The sequence below is a fragment of the Ostrinia furnacalis genome, unplaced genomic scaffold (assembly GCF_004193835.3).
Source record: "Ostrinia furnacalis isolate ACB-3 unplaced genomic scaffold, ASM419383v2 OfSCF0710, whole genome shotgun sequence".
Lineage (NCBI taxonomy): Eukaryota > Metazoa > Arthropoda > Insecta > Lepidoptera > Crambidae > Ostrinia > Ostrinia furnacalis.
In genome coordinates this window covers 395,571-416,766 of record NW_021130949.1, presented here as the reverse complement: position 1 = coordinate 416,766, position 21,196 = coordinate 395,571, and the positions used below count along the sequence as shown (strand labels likewise).

Here is a 21,196-nt window from a genome sequence, read left to right as displayed (position 1 = left end):
ACATAACTGAAAAGTTCTCGATTAAGTAGTCGTTCGTAATAAAGCCACAGACACTATTTTCTCTCCGTTAAGTTAAGAAACAATATTGGAAGTGTTTGCCGACCGCGGCGTATTTCGAGTGATTCCGCCGTGGTACACAATACTTCTGCAGAATACACTCCAGCATTGTTTCAAGCGAAAGTGCTCTCAATTCCGATGCTATTAGAAGTGACTAATAACCTAACAACTTCAGTATTTTTTAATACAATGAAATGAACCTATTTTTTAATAAAAAATGTAAGTTTGTCACAATATTTAAACCCTATGGATTTAAGAGATCATGTTTTATTAACCTTTAACTGGTGACATGGTTTTTGTGTAACGTAACTGGTGACGTACGGTCTGAGAGGCCGCTACCGTATCAATACTGTAGCATAGAAACTAGGTAAGGTAGCATACCACAATTTTTTAAAAAACAGATTATTAGCATTTAGAAGAATTAAATTAAAATGAAATAATAAACTCTAAATAATTTTTTTAATGCAGAACTTGCTGTTAAATTATATGTAGTAATAAAAATCAAAAAACTAGAGATGAGATCGATAATCGCAAACAAATAAATTTAAATCAACAAATATAACAAAATTTGTATTTTTTATTATAGTTTAAATAATAACCAATTTAAAAAAACCTATCACACGTAGGTAACCTATCATTTTAGAAAACTGGCAGTGGTGAAACTTTTGTATTTTTTATTGGCTGTCAGGGCATTTATTGTTTGGCATAAAGGTGGACCGTCATTTTCACTTTCTGACTGATTCTCGTCAATTGGTCCTTTATTTCCAAAAACACTTTCTTCGGCTTCCGAATCATGGTCACTTTGCTCCAGAACAATGTTTTCAGGAACATAATTTGGCTTTCGACCCCAATTGCGTCTTCCTTTTCCAGATATTTTTCAAATCGCGAATTTTCAAGTTGTTTCATAAAGTATGGCACTATATTCTCAACTAATGATCCTACGCTTCTTTTTTGGAGTTATTTAAGTATAAATTGCAAGTAAAAACTGTAAAAATACGAAAAGACTGTATGAAAAAAATGTCACGTAACTGGTGACATGCGGTCTGAGAGACCGCTGATGAACTTTACATTAATGTAAAATAACCTAGAGTTGTTAAAAAACCCTTGGAGGAGTAATTCATTGTACCTAGTAATGGACAGTAAACTCTTTGCATACCTAACCTTTTAAATAAATAAATAAATAAATAGGTTGCTATTTACTTTTTTGTTCGTAGAAATACGAGTAGGTAATTCTTCGTTAAATCGGATAAATTTTTTCAAGGTCCTGAAACTACCTAATTTCTTACTGTTGTTAGAAAATTTAGAGTAAACTAAGTTGACGTAAACTAATTAGAGTTTTTAGCGTAAAATACATTAATTGTTTCAAATTACCTGGATGTCTAAGACAAGTGGCTAGGTCCACACAATGAATAATACTTACATAATCATGGTTTTAGAAAGCTTTTAAACAATTGTAAAATAAAAGTTATTTGCTTAGGATTGTTATTTTATAATATCTGTCTTTGAATTTTTATTGCATAGATATACCTAACTTGAATGGATTTTATTAAATCTTAGCTAGTTTTTGAAGCAAGTAATGAAGGGATAGAGTGATGCGACTTTAGTGTGAATTTTACGACTTTTTTACAGGGTCAGTTTCTGAAAGATAAATTTATTAGCGAATACTTAAAATAGTTAACGGGATCGCTGCTTATGTAAGTAACGCACGAATGTTTTGTCTTTCATCTTTTGTTTGTACATTGAAATATCTTTCAGTGCCTATTAATTTTAAACTTTTTTTAATACATTTCGTTACAGACCTTATTCTATGACGCTTAAGGTATTCCTCCCAGCACATAGCTTAACTAGGCAGGCGGAAAATATACAAAATTCTGGGCGAGGAGAGTAATCCAGTAGTCTTGCCTCGGAAATTCGAAGGACCCTCCAGATTTACGCGAGCCTCGTTGCACGGCGAAAATAAATTTATTTAGCGGAGCCAAATTAAACACAAATATATTCATATTACACAAACAAATGTTTATAACAGCCGGTAAATATGGAGCTGAGACATTGTAGCAAACAAAAGCTAATCTAATTAGTATCAAGATGATTATGCAAAGAATTACCGTCAATTTTCATTTGAAAAGCTTGATTGTATAAATGTTTTCCTTTTGTGTTTTAACATTCTACACTGCCAGTAACTTTGATTTAAAAAAAGTAAAAGCAAAAAAGAGATCTATGAATTTGACATTATTTTTTATATTTGGTTGAGTCCCAGTCATTAAGCTACGATACATCCTAGAATTTATTTAAGACTAGCTTTTGCCCGCGGTTTCGCCCGCGTGAACCCTGTTTCAAAAACCGGGATAAAAACTATCCTATGTAATTTCCCAGGACTCAAACTATCTCTATGTCTCATGAACATCGATTCAGTGGTTTAGGCGTGAAAACGTGACAGACAGCCAGAGTTACTTTCGCATTTTTAATATTAGTAGGGAAGTAGGGATAATGTGTAGGTTCCCAATGAGACGCCTTGTGTCTGCCTAGATGCAAATTATAAAACACATAATCATGGTAATAAATAAGTAATTATTCACAATATGCTAATTGTTTCTGAGTTTATTAGCAAATAAAGCATTAGCACCATAAATAGAGCGGCAGCGCTCATAAAACTATATCTAATTGGCAGTACGTTAGTTAGACCATATATGAATAATGAGTTTGTAGTATTCCATTTCCTAGCTTTTGTCTGTATTTGTCTTCCTTAAGCCTATTAATTAAAAAAGTCGTGGGTACGTATGACTATCGAATTACCTATCATATCTCTTTTTTGACGGCGGAAAATGTTACACAACTCCTTAAATTTATAAATACAATCAATTTATGTTTACGTGTATTAGGTATTGTTATATTGCTTGAATCTTAGTATCAGGCGGAAGTGCATATGCCATCTCCATTGACACACTTTGCTAAGTAATTCTATAACTATCCAATTGAAGTATAGAAAAACAAGAAGCACACCTAAAACATTGTCCTCTTTTGTGTCTGTCGGTAAAAAACAAACCGCTATCGAATATTCAAGAAGAGACCGTCTCTAAGCTGAGACCGGTCGCTTACGTACGCCATAAAGATATAGTCACCCGTCAACCTTTGCATTATACATGAGATCTTTTGGAAGTGATGCGACAGCTTTAAACGCATTTACACCTTCAAAATGGATCTAATTTTATTTTATAAGTTAAAAATATAACAAGAAATTTATTATAAAGCTAAGACTAGGCGCAGACCACCGACTTTTAGTTGACCAACAATTGAGTCCGGCTGTTAATCAGTATGGACATATTGTATGAAAGTGCCCACATTACGCCTATTTGGTAGGTATCGGCCAATTCTTCATCTCGATGTCAAAGTCGGTGGTCTGCGCCTAGGCTAATGAACGAAGTACTGACGACAGCATAGTAAACACTGCGGCATCTTATGTAGTTTTAATAGAGGTGATTTTGCAATAAAATTGTATAATCTGATACGCTATTGGCTGTACATAACGTTTTTGGGTTCAAAAGTAGTTAGAAATGATCAAAATCAATTTCAACGATTCGATCGTTAACACTTATTTGGACAAGGGTGCTCTAATTGTATTTATCAATTACAAATACCACAAAGCAAATACTCAGCCGTCTCACGTTAACTGCACTTCTAAACATTCAACTCATTCCGGTCGTATCAATTGCTTGTTAAACATATCGATTTAATTTCACATTGATCATTGAATCGTTAACCATTAACATTTGAACGTGATATCTCTACGTTATCGTTATCAGGATTATTGCTACTTAAACAAGATTATATCCAATATTCTTCAAACGAAAAATAAAACTTCATCAAAAACAGGAATATTTTATATAATTGGATCATAATAAATTAGACTAGATAACACGAGTTATATTATTTCAATTCGACTGGGACGTTAACCCAACAGCAAACTTAAGACTATCTGGTCTTCCTTTACATTGTAGTCCAGTCATTATAGTAAGTTCACCTAGGAATTCGAGATACCCAGCTGTAAGTTTGTAAATACGTGTATATTGACACCCTAAAAGTTGTCTCAAAACCTACATATGGTAGGGTGTAAGCAACTATTAAATTTCAAGGTCAACGGTCACAAAAATCGTTTTTTTGCGCTTTTTTTTAGAAATATCTCATTTCCTGTGGGTTTTTTGCTATTTGTATTTATTATCAATATTGTAGAATACTAAATTCTCTACAAATTTTGTTTAAAAACTTTTTTTATACGGTGAACCGTTTTCGAGATAGAGGACGGAGAGCGCGCGGTCACTGCATCACTTCAGGTCTACTTAAGCGGTTTAGATTTTTCATACAAAAGGATTTTCTCGCTAATTCCTGTGGGAATTTCGGGAATTCCTTGTTGTAACTAAGCTTTGAGTTTACTAAGGTACCTACATGCCAAATTTTACTTTGTACAGAGTGATGTAAAATAAAATAAACATGTTAAATTAATCCCAAATGACACTGATCATTTAAAATTTTGTTTATTAATTATTTTAAAAATACACATTCATAAATATTCAGTTTTATTTCATTGAAAAAAATACTAATTCAAAACTGCCCCAGGCGTGTTCAAGGCTGCCCCGACTACGGGGCAGTTTTGAACGTTTACAGGTCTGTGCAAAAATCTAAATATCTTAATAAGCGTTCATGAATAATTAAGAAGAACATCATTATTTTGTTGTGTGATAACTATGACCTCTATCTAGGAAGAAAAAATTGATGAAATCGTTCAAATTTGGAAGATATTTAATAAAGTATGAAAATTGTTCAAAGCTGCCCCCCTCTCCCCTAAGGTAATTAACGTTAGCCCGTTCCTGACATTATTATTTCAGTAACAGAGGAAGTTTGTCATTTGTTTGTATTGAACATGAATAAAATTTTAAGAATTGCATCTCAAGCCATATTTTTAACGCCTAGCAAGCAAATGGCCGTGGGCCCGATTATTTCAAATAAAGTAACAAAAAAATTCTAGAATAAAATTTTACTCAGAATATGTTTGCAAAACTGTCACTATACTACAATCAGTTAAACTAATAGACCTAATAGATTTACCTTCACGTTTACATATTCAATCAACATTATGAAATGTGATTCATCTCCTAGAATCTCTGTCGTCGGTCAAAGCCTTGCGTTCTATGTTCAGAACATAAGCCGTGCGCATTTTATTTATAGCTGACAAAATGAAAAGGACTTTTATTATGTGCGCCAGTCAATTAATGCAAGCCCATTCGATGCGGCATTCAATTCGGTGCGGTTTCACACATTCGCGTATTGCTTTCGCCGATTAAATTTTACCATTGTTATAGATATTCGTGTCCATTTTATAACTTCATTTTCCGATCGCATGTTTTTTGACTTTAATCATACCGTCAAATTAGTGTAACAGATACGCAATTTGATTTCGGATGGGCGACTAACGTAGATGATTTTTTGATGCATTGCGGTGATTGCGTACAAGGAGGTGTAAAAAATTATTAAGAACCTCTACATGAGTCTCTCCATTGCACATCTTGTGAAGTTGTGACCAATTTATTTTGCCAATCAAGATATTTAATTTAATTTAAAGACTTTATTGCACACACATAAGAATGTTCCATACAAAAACGCGAGCTTAATGCCATAAGTCATTCTCTACCAGCTGATAAGAAGAAGAAGATAATGTCAAAAGTACCTATAGTATTTTTTCCAACTGTATTTGTTCTAAAGAAAATAAACAAATGAATCACGTCATAATAAATACGTTACGTCATTAAACATAAATTAGAGAAGAAAGAAGATACAGGAAGTGTGAAACGGGTGAAACGCCACACGGAAAAATAACAAGACAATACGCAAATACACGTTCATTATGTCTCAACGTCACCGTGAATCATACTAAATCACTCCTTGCAATACATTCATATCGTACGACAACATTATAAGGCTTATGGGTTGACGCACATTTGTGAAAGTACTTATCTGCTGAAAAAAAAAGATAAGTTTTGTTTTAATATCATCAGCTAACATGCATTGACNTCTTCCATCGTCTCTCTTAGAGACACCTTCAATCATTCAAGCTCAAACTACGTCATTTGTATTTGGATGTCTTTTTTGTTTTCTTTTCTTTCGTGTATCCATAGGATCAGCATATCTGGGATCCACGTTGCCAGTAGCACTACTAGAAGTATGTTCTGCGCCGTGATGCATACGACGTAGCTGTCAGTGACATCTCTGATCCAGCCAAGGAAGTAGCCAGCAGGGGGAACTATGATGCCCATGGTCAACATTCCTAAACCAACGGCTGCAGGCACCTGGTCGGGCTTGCAATTTTCAGAGATGGCAATATTCCTCGCGACTATCACCATACTTCTTCCGAAGCCGTAGAGGCAGGCCATTACGATCAATACGGTGAAGTCGGTCTGGTACGCCAAGACTGAAAAAGAGATATATCATTTATTAGATAATTTACATCTAATCCATAAATAAGGAGTTATCTAAAGTCTAAATCCAATGCTTAAGATACGACAACTTTGATAGCTAATAATATTTTTTCGTTTAAAACTAATACAATTAGTTAATTACATTTAATTAAGGTCAAGAGTGAGTCATACAATCAGTTTTATATTGGGTTAAACATAGTTCTCGAAGATTCCCTTGATATAATTAATTTGCTATCATAAGAATATTTATTACAGTTTACTGCTTATCTAGTAAGTAAATTACTATAGTAATTTCATTGTCACTAAAAATATGAAATAACAGGTTACCAAATCAATTTTGGAGTACCTTCTTATCAGTCAAAAAGTCGATAACTTCAATAACAAATATTGGAGTTGTTATCGGTGTAGGAATTTTTCCACGCTTGTTTTGTCAGTGTTTTTCAAAGGTTTTAGGTCAAGATAACATTACTCATCACAACAAGGGCGGGAATGTTTTAGTATGGATAGCACATCAAGTTACACACTGTGGCATCTTATGCACAACCCGGTAGAGTTAACTGCGTACCTGGCAGCCGTGACGTCACATCGACGCTCTGGTACGGACCAGGCGTACGCAGGGTGGTGGGCGGGTAAGTGGGAGGGAGAGTCGCATTCCAACGAGATGCGCAGTTAGCTCGATTATATTGTAGTTGTAAGACGGGTGATTTTGCAGCAAGAATGTATAGATATGCTATGATTACAATTTTACTTACTTTGCCTTGTGACAATCAGCCACACAGAAGTCATGATCAGCATCCATCTCGCTTTAATTCTGTATTTGTCTTGGAATATCGGCAAGATGAGACGCCCACAAATATCTGCGCTTGCGACGGCTGACATGCACGTCGCTGTTTGTTGTTTATTTAAGTTTGCTACTTTCTGTAAGTAAATTTGAGATTTCATCAGAGAACTAATACAAACTAATTATTATCATACAAAAAAGTCTATTGATAAAAAAAAACACAGTCTCTTAATGATTGGTATTGAGAACGCCACAATGTTTTAATAATATTTAGATAGAAATACTGTTTTTATTGTATTGGAGTACTTCATTTACACATTTTCGCCTTTTCAACATTATTATTTTTGGTTTTAGTTGCAAAGAGTGTGAAGCTAATAAAAATTAGCAAAATAAGAATTAAACATTAGGTAATTAGTAATTACCTGTAGGAAGAACGGGAACAGCATACTGAAGTTTTGGATGGAAGTGACTGAGAGCGCAGTCCCGATGATGATGTTCAGAAACCGTGGACTGGATAGCAGGGAAATGTCGAACAAGTCGTATAGTTTTTTGAGCCAACTTTTATTTTGCGGCGCCACTACGATAACTGTGTTATCTGGAACAAAAGATGTATTTGTTGGAATTATTTTGGTTGCGTTGTTATTATTTTTTAAGAACTAATATAGTTGATCCCGAACGATGTTGTATCATCATCATTATCTCAAACGTTCTTTTTGATCATTTGAATTAAAGGCTGCCTATTCATTAACTAAGACTTAAAACTTGTCCTAAGCCAATGTGGACCAATACTTTTATAATGTCAGCCATCATAAAGTTCGAACCTTAAATTCCGATTAATTTTTATTAAAACATTTTTTTTAACAAAACGTTGTTGCTATTGCTGTTAAGAGAGTTTGCTTAAGACCCTTACGTTTAATTTTTTGTTGTATTTGTTACTGTATCTAATGTTGGTAATCCATTAATAAATTAATAATGAATCAGCATATTGTGGTTTTCATTCGTAGGTATAGGCACATTTGTTTTATTTACACTCCACTATCTTGTCTTAAGTAAATAATGATAAATGGGTCAAAATGTTGTCCACAACTTTATGTTAGGTGAGCGATGACCAAACATTTCACTTGAAAGCGATAAAACCATCAATTCTACTAAAAATATTACAAATAGGTACCTAATAGCTAGCACTTAATTAATATACAAATTGACACTGGTTTTTAACTCTTTTAAATCTAACAAAGCAGATTAATGGCACCAGCCATTATGCTATTTTGGGATTTGATAATTGCTTTTATGATTCAAAATAAAATCAATTACTATTTCGATACACCTGACGTGTGTAACAATAGTTACATTTATTTAACATACGTATAATCATCTAATAAGCTTTAAAATTTTCATAAACTTAATTGAAGAGTAAAGATCACAAATAGTCAAATCTATGACGATGATGTGTTTTGATCGTGGCGTCATTGCGTAGGTGTCTAAAAGCTATTTCTATGCAAAATATCAATATTAGTATATGTGCCCTTAAGCACGGCCCAAATATAGCCCTATCACCATTTCCGCACTTAATGTCCTATGAAGAGATAATTAACTCACCAGCCGGTTTCCCATTAAATGTGATGTCTTTATGGCTCTCTGATCTTTGGCCATTAGATCCATTTTCGTTTCCATTTTTGGCACCCACTACAGCGGGTTCTGTTGCTCTTCTGTCTAATTTCTTTGTGAGTTCCACGCCATTTGCAACCGAATTTTTCCTAATGACAATATCTTTGTGTTTGTTTTCTAGTAATTGTAATTTTTCATCTACTTCCACTTCAACTTCGACCTTCTTCATGTGCCATTCCACTGGCTGTATTAATAGTGTACCTGCAATCTGAAATTTTATTATATATTATTTTGTAAAATATCTATTAATGTCCATAAATATTCAACAAATCAGTTTGTTTTGTTAATTTATAATCAAACTCTACCTTTTCACATAAGACAAAATTACCCAGATTGGGCGCTACAGGTGATTAATTTTACTGTCGATGTACGAGTACCTATTATTTTTAAAAACCAAATCTATTTGGTAATGTTCTGAGATTTATCATCAATCATAATACAATACAATAAGGTCTTAACAAAACACAAAAAATATCTTCGTAACAAAATAAAATACTAACCCCGTGTAAACTCAAGGAGGACAGCAGTAAGCAGGCGCCTTTAAACCCGTAACCCTCCAAGAGGTACCGGACTAAATGCGGCATTACGGTCTGACCCACACCTGTGCCCACATTGGCCAGCCCCACCGCCCGACTCTTACGGAGCTTGAAGTAGCTGTTTATGGCCACGAACGATGAGTTCTGGATGAAACCCAAACCCAGACCTGCGGGTTAAATGGAACTTGCTATTAAACAGTTCATAGGGTCGGATAACATTATATTATTAAGCAAAATAGTTAAAAAAATGAAGGACTCTACACANACTACAAACCAAGCCCGGTGACAGCCCGGCGGCTTAGAGTCGACCGCTTTATTTGTAAAGAATCATGTCGACGATTTTTACTTTCTATGACTTTTGAGAACTTATCCATCGTCGGCGGGTTTGGTGTGTAGACCGCATTAGATTAGGTACTTATTTTGTTACAATGTAGTGCATATTAAATAAATGTTAGAGTCTTTTGTGTTAGCCGTTTTGTTTCATATTTACAAATAGAAATCCAAAAACCATCACTGACTAGCTTTACTTTATTAATTAAGCAGCAAAAAGGTCATAATTATTAGAACTTATTATTTTAATTGAACTAACACAAAGTTACGAGTATTGTCTTGCCCCAGCCAAAAATAGAATCTTTGCTTTGAAAGACATCTATCACGAGGGTATAAAGGCTTTTTGTCGCCACAAATGATAGTTACTTTTCTACTGATTGTCTCTTTTGTTAATTTGTGTAAGTCTAAATTAGTAACATCAGTCAATTATTTCATTGTTTTCGTAAAGTTTTGGTAACACAAAAGATCAACAAAACATTGTAATCTTGTTTCATAACACAAGTGTTTACTATAGATCCATTGTTTATGTATAGATAACATTTATCGCTATATTGCAAAGTATCTCACCTAATAAAACGCCGTAGGTCAAGGTTAAATGCCAAATATTCGTTGAAAATCCGCTCAAGAATATTCCCAGAGTGCACGAGCAAGCTCCTACTACGGCCACCATTCTTGGTGAGGACAGTTTGACAACTGCTCCTGCAATGGGCCCTCCAAAGTTGGTGACGAACAACATGGTACTCAACACCACGGCTGCACCTTGTGTCTTATGTCCCATTGCTTCTAACGCATCTCCGTATAGCAAACTGAATAGAGACAGCATAGATTGATTGAAAATCTGCGAGAAAATACTTCATATTATGCATAAGTACAAGTTGTAAAGCCTGGTCCGTGAGCACGTAGAATCCCGTCCAATGACCCCAAGCTACCCATCCTTATCACTCGCGCGTAATTATATTGCTGTCGCGACTGTGCGACGCGCGCCTGCAGTGAGTGTGCGAGCGCGACAGCAACATATATACGTGCGAGCGACAAGGATGGGCAGCTTGGGGTCATTCTACGTGCTCACGGACCAGGCTTTAGAACTACTGAGTGGTGGAAAATGTTGTTACTTAAATTTTGTTGTGGAAGTAAATTATTTCCTATAGGACTGTATAGACCTGTGGGCATCTTAACTGTTTTAGAATCCTAAAGTTTATTTAATCGTTATTATAAAGAAAGTATTTAAATATTAGATATCTTAGGATTGTCTCGAAAATTTGACTTAGATACTAGTATTTGATGTGAGTCTGCAACTGTTTTAAAAGNTCTGCAACTGTTTTAAAAGAAAAACTATCAGTTTAAAAAACAACCCCATTTATAATACAAAATCGACTGATGTTATCGAATAAAAATATATCACATTTATAAAACTGAATACTGAAAAGATGTTGCTTGATCATTTATTGGATCAAATACATAATTGGATCAAGAAAGGTTTTTGGATATCGCTATCAAGTATCTGTTATGTTTCAATTACGAATTGCTTCCAGCGTTGTTGGATATAATGTAATCTACCAGAATCAATTTGAAATAAGATTGATTAGTTTGAAAATAGTATAGGCATTTTGTTGTAAAAATATTATTACTTATCTTGAATTACATAATTGGTATTGATTAGAGACTACAGTAAATAATAGTTTTATGGCTTGCACAATTATTACAGCATATTGGCACCAATTTAAGTGTCACTCACATAACTATCTTATGTTCAAGATTATCAAAAGAAATCGTGAATCAATTAGCTATATTTAGCAGCTGAGTAACGTGTAAATATTTTCATAACTCTCTTGACAATGTGACGAACACATTTTGCCTTCGAAGTATTGTAGAGCACAATATACGGTAGGTAAGGGGTCATACTTTTGCCCGTAACTCTATGCTAATTATTACCATCGTACTAATTAGCTACTAAATAAAGGAAGTCACATCTTGTTTATTATGTTATCTTGTTTGTGTTACATAAAATAATTAATTGGTCGTAGCCGACACATACATAGTTACGTCTTATAGCTGATAGATCCTATCTTGAACCAATTAGTTAATTGCAATAATATTAAGGTTATTGAACGACAAATAAACACTCGTGTCTATTAAATGCAGAACAAAGTTTAACGATATTAATAAGATTATTACTATAGAGTCTGAAGCGTGAATTGGAATAGATGTAAGGTAAGAGTGGGCAGTGTGACGTAGTTATCTGACGTCACAAACGTGGTCATATTAGATTGTATCGTAAATGTCACTTACATTAGATAATGCTGTTCCTATTAACACCATCCACCCCCATTCTCCATCGGGTGGAACTAATTTTGTGACTTTTTGTACCCTATTGGAGACTAGTGCTATTTTTTCTGATGTCATTTTTACTTTTTTTGTATCTTCCTCCTTATTATTCACCGCATTGACTGGGTTTGCGGGATTTGTACAGTTAGTTTCCTGAAACAAATTAAAAAAATATCACTCTGGGGTTCCCAGTGCAGTAATAAATACATGTCAGACTTATGATTACGTGAATTACGTCACCATAGAGTAAATACCATGATTCAACTTGAAATGCATGTCATAAATACAATAAGTTCTACGTTTTATGCAAAATGAAACATTTGAAAAATATTACAAAAATATGACTGCATAATTGATCAATCTTTGAATATAATAATATTAATATTATGTAATATAATAATATTAATATTATTATATTATTATTATTCAAAGATTGATCAATTATGAAGTCATATTTATATAAATGTTTCATTATAATTGATCAATCTTTGAATATAATAATATTAATATTATTATATTACATAATATTTAATTAATTATGTAATATAATAATGATGAAATTTGGCATAGAGATAGTTTGAGTCCCGGGAAAGAACATAGGATAGTTTTTATCCCGGTTTTTGAAACAGGGACGCGCGCGATAAAGTTTTTCTGTGACAGACAAAATTCCACGCGGGCGAAGCCGCGGGCGGAAAGCTAGTATTAATATATTAATATATATTAATATATTAATATTAATATTAATATATTAATTAATATTAATAATATTATAAATGCGAAAGTAACTCTGTCTGTCTGTCTGTCTGTCTGTCTGTCTGTCTGTCTGTCTGTCTGTCTGTCTGTTACGCTTTCCCGCTTAAACCTCGCAACCGATTTTGATGAAATTTGGCATAGAGATAGTTTGAGTCCCGGGAAAGAACATAGGATAGTTTTTATCCCGGTTTTTGAAACAGGGACACGCGCGATAAAATTTTTCTGTGACAGACAAAATTCCACGCGGGCGAAGCCGCGGGCGGAAAGCTAGTAAATACAATAAGTACAGTTTTTAAATGCAAAAAGGAACATTTGAAAAATACTTAAAAAATATAAGCCAAAATTGTATTTACTATCAGCAGATAATGTTTTTCTTTGATGACTTCATTATTGATCAATCTTTGAATATATGATAAGAATTGATGAGAAATGGAGATAATTGTTAATAGGTGAATACGTAATAAGAATGTAAAAAAGTCAGACCTACAAAAAGATTAGACTAAGAGATTTCAAGATATAGTAGAAAACAGCACAAAACGCGTAACAGTAGGTCCATGTCCCTACGATATCTTATCTAGTTCTAATAAGTACGAATTTGCAAAAAAAGTTTCAGACGTACGTGCTAATAAATAAATAAATACTTGATTGGATGGGAAAATGTGACCAATCAATCATAACAAATCTATGAGTAACTTATGCAGATACAATCAAATTCGTAAGAAACAAAACTGTTTAATAACATAATAATCATCGCACAATGTTTATGCACGTTGCAGATAACATAATTAACTATAATAATAATATACATGGTCTTATTATTGGACGAAAGTGAGAGGATGATAAGACTCATGAAAGGTTTAAGATCATAAACTCTGACATTTCGCAGTAAAATGACCCTTTAACGAGCGGGTGTGTCCGCATCTGGCACATGCAATATTACAAACTAGACTTTGCCCCCTTCTTTGTCCGCACAAAGTATGTATGTAACTTTGTTGTATACAAACAGAGCGCTAAATAGTTCCTGAGATGGGTGAGAACCAATTTTAAAGATTATTCGAGGTCAACATTGAATAACATGCAAGCCACTTAGACTTATACTTGACTAGATAATAGAATTTTTCTTAACAGACAGACTGTACAAGTACATATCTGCGGCCAATAAAACTACCTAATATATTTTTAAACAAAGAAATTACCTACCACAAAATATTTATGTTATTTTTCTTCAAGATTAAAAGGCATTGTGATAGGCATTGATAGGGTTTGACCTCTTATCAAAAGTCAACGTATTGACGTAAAACAATAAAAATCTATCTTAGTAAGCAATATTTTTATACAAAGACCTCAGCAGTCATTCCATTGTACATATCACAAAGATAAAAATGATTTATGTTTATTTCACACGGACAATACTCATCAACAAGTTGTTGACAAGTACCTAAGTAAGTATTATCTTTAGAAACTTCTTTTTCTTGAGACTATAGGAACCTACTAGGCCGGGCTGCAACATCTTAAGGTACAATTCCAAGACGGGCCGCAGACCGCAAACTGCAAAACTCTATGAAAACTGAAGCGCGGCGCGTCGCGGAGATTTCATAGTCTTGGAATTGTACCTTTACTTTAACTTTAACAAATGTCAAAATTCTGCCAAACTTCTTAAAAAAACATCGGTTAAGGTTATAGTCACGGTTAAAATAAGGTGGTGCGACTCAGCCTGAGTATCAGTGCAAAATATCCGTCTAGCTAGTACCGTAAAAAACTGTTGTAAATTAAAGATAATTACTTAATAGCAAACATTTTGATACATGCGCAGCAAATTATTATTTAAGAATAGATCTGTATTCATGGAAAAATACATTAGATTCTTATACATTGTTATTGGTCACGTCCATGCTATGAATAAGCGAGTTTTTATGCGTCTATGAGCAGATAATACCTATGCGTATGCATTTACGGTTACTAACTTAGATCAATAGTCATCTATATCTTTATTGCCAAAGGTTAATTTTGTTATTTATTATTTAAAAAATGTAAGCCAAATAAATGTTTAGCCGAATGAAAACTTAATATAGTTTATATTGAATTTTCCATAAATCGAATAAAAGTTAAGAAATGCCCTAGAAAATGAACCTTAGAATACTAGTTCCTACTAACGTACACAATTTACATTAAATAATATCAATGACCTATTATCAAGTTTAATTGCGTACTATCGAAGTTCTGCTACCAGACTAGTGTTACCAAGAATAATAACGATATTATAAATTTGCTCAATTGTAATCATAGACCATTTTGTACCGTCACTTAAAACAATATTAGTAATAAGTGATATTAAGAAAAAACCTGCGAATCATTAGTCATAAACTCTCAGACTAAAGATCATTAATTTGATGACTTAAGTTCCACGTTTTGAACCCGGAGCCTCTGAATTAAAACACAGAGCAGATGTATACCTAAACATAATGCTCACAAAGTAAATTTTCAGTGTGCTTACCATGAGTTTACGTAAGGTGTGCTCGCTAGCGAGTACGTCAAAAAAATCTGTGAAGATTTTATTTCTTGAAAGTAGCCGCTAGGGGCGCTGCACAATATGTCATACATTTAATTTTAATGTCATATTTTTACGCAGTCGCTAGCGAGCACACCTAACGTAAACTCACAGTTGTTTACTAAGTTAACGCAAACTGTTATCGAGTGATAACGAATCGCCGGTCAAATTCCGATCAGTGTGATGAAGCAATAACAATGTTGTAATAATGTTCTTCTCATAATAACATGAGCCTACTACATCTATATATATAAAAGAAAGTCGTGTTAGTTACACCACTTATAACTCAAGAACGGCTGACCCGATTTAGCTGAAAATTGTCAGGGAGGTAGTTTAGAGCCAGGAGAAGGACATAGGATACTTTTTATCCCGTTCGAAATTAAAAAAAAAGTCTGCTTATTTATTGCCATTAAGGCGGAACAAAGTTCGCCGGGTCAGCTAGTTGTATAAATATTACATACTTTTCTATATCAACAACTAGGTACCTAGTTATTCCCCGATTTTTATTCAAATTACATCTAAATATTTTTTTTGTATTGTTACATGGTAACATTTTAGTTTGAGATATAATAATGAAATGAGTGAATATTATTTGCAATCGATCAAAAATTTAGGTTTGAAAATACTACTATTTTTTTTAATTACGAGCAATCATGGGCAAAAATCATACATTAAAAATAATGGCAATCGACTTAGTGATCGAAACATAATTTCATTAAATAAGTTGTATAGTGATACTTATTTTATACTAATTTCTTGTTTATTTCGTAAATAAAAAATTTTTCTTCAAAAGCCAAAATTTATCCGTGTTTAAGTAGCGCATCATTCGTACTTAACCTTTAACAGGTCGTATTGTTTTAGAACCTTGAACTCTAATGCACCTATTACCTCTATAAAAAGCTTCTACATAGCAACTATTTTTCAAGCATCATCATTCTAAAATAGCACTTAAAGTAGGTAGCTACTATTCTACGAACTTAGTGAATCCCCTGTTCTAGGTAGATGTGACAATCCATTGGATTTTTTGCACCAAACTCATATTGTGCTATACGTAATAAATAAATAAGATTGGGCAATCGAAGATTTACTTAAAATGTTCCATATCTATGAACCAGTTGTACAAACATGTTAGCGTAAACCACCAATTAGCTTAAGTGTGTTTTTACTGGTCCACTTTAGTAAAGATAAAATTCAATTTAACACCAGGTAAGACATTATTATGCAGTTAAATTAGTAGGTACGTCTCTAGATTTTTGTATTCGATTAGATAGAGTCGATTTTAAATTAAATTATCCACTTACATGACTAACAAATTGATTCCAAAATTAAATTAGCATTATCGAGTATCCATGTACAGATATGTACCTTCATGTTAAGTTCCGTATCCGATTAAGTCGTTATCAGTCGATATATCAGCTTATACTATCACAAAACAACAGGGCCTCTGATCCTCGCTTGTAAAAAATAACACTAAATGCACAAAACGATGTCCTTGCGCGGTTATTAAAAAAAAAACTTCGCGCTCATTTACGAGTGAACTAGAGACAAATGAATGAAAAGTTTAAATAAAACACTAGAGCTAGACTTAAAACAAAGGTTCTTACCTAAGTTTATAGACAAAGATGTAGTAGACGAAACAAACTCGTAACGAAGGCCCACTGACTCACTGGCCGCAACACGCGTGCGGTTCGCCACAGTACGTAACCATCAATGAACATTGACACTACAGTCGAGTGAGCCGATAACAACAGTATCGACGAACTAGGAACTAAATCGATCGGTTGCTATCTCGTTAATATTTGGACAACGATATTAAAATAATTATTTTTTTGGACAAAGTCGGGCTTTTTTCACTTTTAACGTTATCATGGAGTTGCTTAAAATTAAAAAAATAAAAACATTTTTCGAAATTTGTCATCGAATTACCAGCAACACCAGAATTTAATCTTGGGATTAGAAAAGAAACAAAAAAACCTAACTTTCACTTACCATAATATTATTTAAATTCAGATGCTGTAGTAATTTATTCGTTACTTATTAAGAGTATAAGTTTTTTAATCACATTATTTTTTAAACCAGTACTTAAGTTAGTAGAGCGTTGTCCCGTTTGTCCGAAATGATTGATTTTCCCAGAATTTTTTTTTTCACTTCAAATACTACCCTAACTATGGAGTATTACCCTGCTCGTACCTAACACAATGTAAATTTCACACATACTAGTTTCACTTTATATTTATAACATTTCATGTTTTCGTAACAATGGAATAAAATTAGTAATATTTATACATCCATAGATAAACTATGATACAATAATTAAAACATATTACTTACTTAAAATTGTGATACGCTATCAGTCAAATGGAATTACGAAAATAAAACTCAAACTTTTTCTAAATAACCCACCACCACCTAACCACTCGTATCACCAGCAAAAAAAAAATTGACAAAATGGGATGTTTAAGCAAAAATTAAGTCAGTCGTTTCTGTAGTCGTGATATCAATGTGTGGGATATGATGCTCAACCACAATAAGGAAGCTAGATGTTAGTGCTTCCTTCCGAGCGGGTGTTATGCTCGGGGACCAAGGTCCAATTTACACCATCTTGGTTTGTCTANTCCATTGTACATATCACAAAGATAAAAATGATTTATGTTTATTTCACACGGACAATACTCATCAACAAGTTGTTGACAAGTACCTAAGTAAGTATTATCTTTAGATACTTCTTTTTCTTGTGGCTATAGGAACCTACTAGGCCGTGCTGCAACATATTAAGGTACAATTCCAAGACGGGCCGCAGACCGCAAACTGCAAAACTCTATGAAATCTGAAGCGCGGCGCGTCGCGGAGATTTCATAGTCTTGGAATTATACCTTTACTTTAACTTTAACAAATGTCAAAATTCTGCCAAACTTCTTAAAAAACAGCGGTTATGGTTATAATCACGGTTGAAATAAGGTGGTGTGTAACTCAGCCTTAGAAGTGCAAAATATCTGTCTAGCTTCGACCGTAAAAACTGTTGTAAATTAAAGATAATTACTTAATAGCAAACATTTTGATACATGCGCAGCAAATTATTATTTAAGAATAGATCTGTATTCATGGAAAAATACATTAGATTCTTATACATTGTTATTGGTCACGTCCATATGCTATGAATAAGCGAGTTTTTATGCGTCTATGAGCAGATAATACCTATGCGTATGCATTTACAGTTACTAACTTAGATCAATAGTCATCTATATCTTTATTGCTAAAGGTTAATTTTGTTATTTATTATTTAAAAAATGTAAGCCAAATAAATTATTGGCCAAATGAAAACTAATATTGTTTATTTGCATGTTGTATAAATCGAATAAAAGTTAAGAAATGCCCTAGAAAATGAACCTTAGAATACCTACTATTAGTAGGTAAGTGTACTACTAATGTACACAATTTACATTAAATAATATCAATGACCTATTATCAAGTTTAATTGCGTACTATCGAAGTTTTACTACCAGACTACTGTTACCAAGAATAATAACGATATTATAAATTAGCTCAATTGTAATCATAGTCATTTAAAACAATATTAGTAATAAGTGATTTTAAGAAAAAACCTGCGAATCATTAGTCATAAATTATCAGACTAAAGATCATTAATTTGATGACTAAAGTTCCACGTTTTGAACCCGGAGCCTCTGAATTAAAACACAAAGCAAATGTATACCTAAACATAATGCTCACAAAGTAAATTTTTAGTTGTTTATTAAGTTAACGCAGTGTTATCAAGTGATAACGAATCGCCGGTCAAATTCCGATCAGTGTGATGAAGCAATAACAATGTTGTAATAATGATCTTCTCATAATAACATGAGCCTACTACATTGTATAAATATTACATACTTTTCTATATCAACAATTATCTACCTAGGTAGATTGTGAAACCGTTCACCAACAAACGATTGATCAATGAACTACTCACCAACAGGATCTTTAACCCATTAACTTTTTGCCCAAAGAACACTTTACCCATGAAGCGTTCGCCAAGAGAACGGCACACCAATGAACGTTTGACCAACAGAATCTTTTGACATCTAACTTTTCGCCCAAATGACATTTGACCCATGAAATGTTCGCCAATAAATGTACATGGAATTGAACTAGGTACCTAGTTATTCCCCGATTTTTATTCAAATTACATCTAAATCATTTTTTTAGTACCTATTGTTACATGGTAACATTTAATTTTGAGATAGGATAATGAAATGAGTGATTTTTTTTGCAATCAATTAAAAATGTAGGTTAAAAAATGAAAATATTACTTACTTTACTAAAATATGAGTATCGTGGGTGAAAAATCATTAAATTAATGTAATAGCAATTGACTTACTGATCGAGTATTTTATTTTTGTTCAAAAGCCAAAAGTTTATCCGTGTTTAAGTAGCGCATCATTCATACTTAACCTTTAACTGGTCGAATTGTTTTAGAACCTTGAACTCTAATGCACCTATTACCTTTATAAAAAGCTTCTGCATAGCAACTATTATTTAGCATCATTTTAATGAATCCCCTGTCGTAGGTAGATCAGACAGTCCACTCGATTTTTTGCACCAAACTCGTGTGCAATGCGTAATAAATAAATAAAATTGGGCAATCGACAATTAACTTTAAATGTTCCATGTCTATGAACCAGTTGTACAAACATATTAGCGTAAACCACCAATTAACTTAAGTGTGGTTTTTACTGGTCCACTTTAGTAAAGATAAAATTCAATTTAACACCAGGCAACACATTATTATGCAGTTAAATTGGTAGGTACGTCTCTAGATTTTTGTATTCGATTAGATCTTTCAGACGATTTTAAATTAAATTATCGACTTACATGACTAATAAAAAGATTCCAAAATTAAATTAGCATTATCGAGTATCTATGTACAGATATGTACCTTCATGTTAAGTTCCGTATGCGATTAAGTCGTTATCAGTCGATATATCAGCTTATATACTATCACAAAATAACAGGGCCTCTGATCCTCGGTTGTAAAAAAACACATTAAATGCACAAAATGATGTCCTTGCGCGTTTTTAAAGAAAAAGACTCATTTACGAGTAAACTAGAAACAAATGAATGAAAAGTTTAATTAAAACACTAGAGCTAGACTTAAAACAAAGGTTCTTACCTAAGTTTATAGACAAAGATGTAGTAGACGAAACAAACTCGTAACGATGGCCCACTGACTCACTGGCCGCAACACGCGTGCGATTCGCCACAGTACGTAACCATCAATGAACATTGACACTACAGTCGAGTGAGCCGATAACAACAGTATCGACGAACTAGGAACTAAATCGATCGGTTGCTATCTCGTTGATATTTGGACAACAATATTAAAATAATTATTTTTTGGACAAAGTCGGGCTTTTTTCACTTTTACCTAACGTTATCATGGAGTTGCTTAAAATTAAAAAAATAAAAACATTTTTCGAAGTTTGTCATCGAATTACCAGCAACACCAGAATTTAATCTTGGGATTAGAAAAGAAACAAAAAAAAACTAACTTTCACTTACCATAATATTATTTAAATTCAGATGCTGTAGTAATTTATTCGTTACTTATTAAGAGTATAAGTTTTTTAATCACATTATTTTTTAAACCAGTACTTTAGTAAGTAGAGCGTTGTCCCGATTGATCGAAATGATTTGAATTTTCCCAGAAATATTCTTTCTTATTCACTTCAAATAA

General features: G+C 33.2%; 1 protein-coding gene across 2 annotated transcripts; it reads right to left on the bottom strand.

Moving 5' to 3' along the window:
* Positions 1-6,126: 6,126 nt before the first annotated feature.
* LOC114349838 (monocarboxylate transporter 9) lies at positions 6,127-20,741 on the bottom strand. Of its 2 annotated transcripts, none has more exons than XM_028300409.1 (8): positions 17,070-17,177; positions 12,129-12,317; positions 10,407-10,677; positions 9,474-9,676; positions 8,905-9,181; positions 7,728-7,900; positions 7,277-7,442; positions 6,127-6,517 (listed from the first exon to the last, which is right to left on the bottom strand). In XM_028300409.1, exons 2-8 carry the CDS (start codon positions 12,240-12,242, stop codon positions 6,168-6,170), a joined length of 1,554 nt encoding a protein of 517 aa, XP_028156210.1. In that variant the 5' UTR covers positions 12,243-12,317; positions 17,070-17,177; the 3' UTR covers positions 6,127-6,167. The 2 variants fall into 2 exon arrangements, with proteins under 2 accessions (XP_028156210.1, XP_028156211.1); XM_028300410.1 differs by lacking the exon at positions 17,070-17,177 and adding an exon at positions 20,633-20,741 and having other exon boundaries at positions 6,131-6,517.
* Positions 20,742-21,196: the final 455 nt, after the last annotated feature.

Bases quoted from the DNA above. Each gene is read 5' to 3' on its own strand.
- LOC114349838 (XM_028300410.1), bottom strand. From the start codon at position 12,242: ATGACATCAGAAAAAATAGCACTAGTCTCCAATAGGGTACAAAAAGTC. The intron at 10,678-12,128 runs GTAAGTGACATT...ATTTTCTCGCAG, and splicing joins TAGGAACAGCATTATCTAAT to ATTTTCAATCAATCTATGCT. The intron at 7,443-7,727 runs GTAATTACTAAT...ATTTACTTACAG, and splicing joins TGTTCCCGTTCTTCCTACAG to AAAGTAGCAAACTTAAATAA.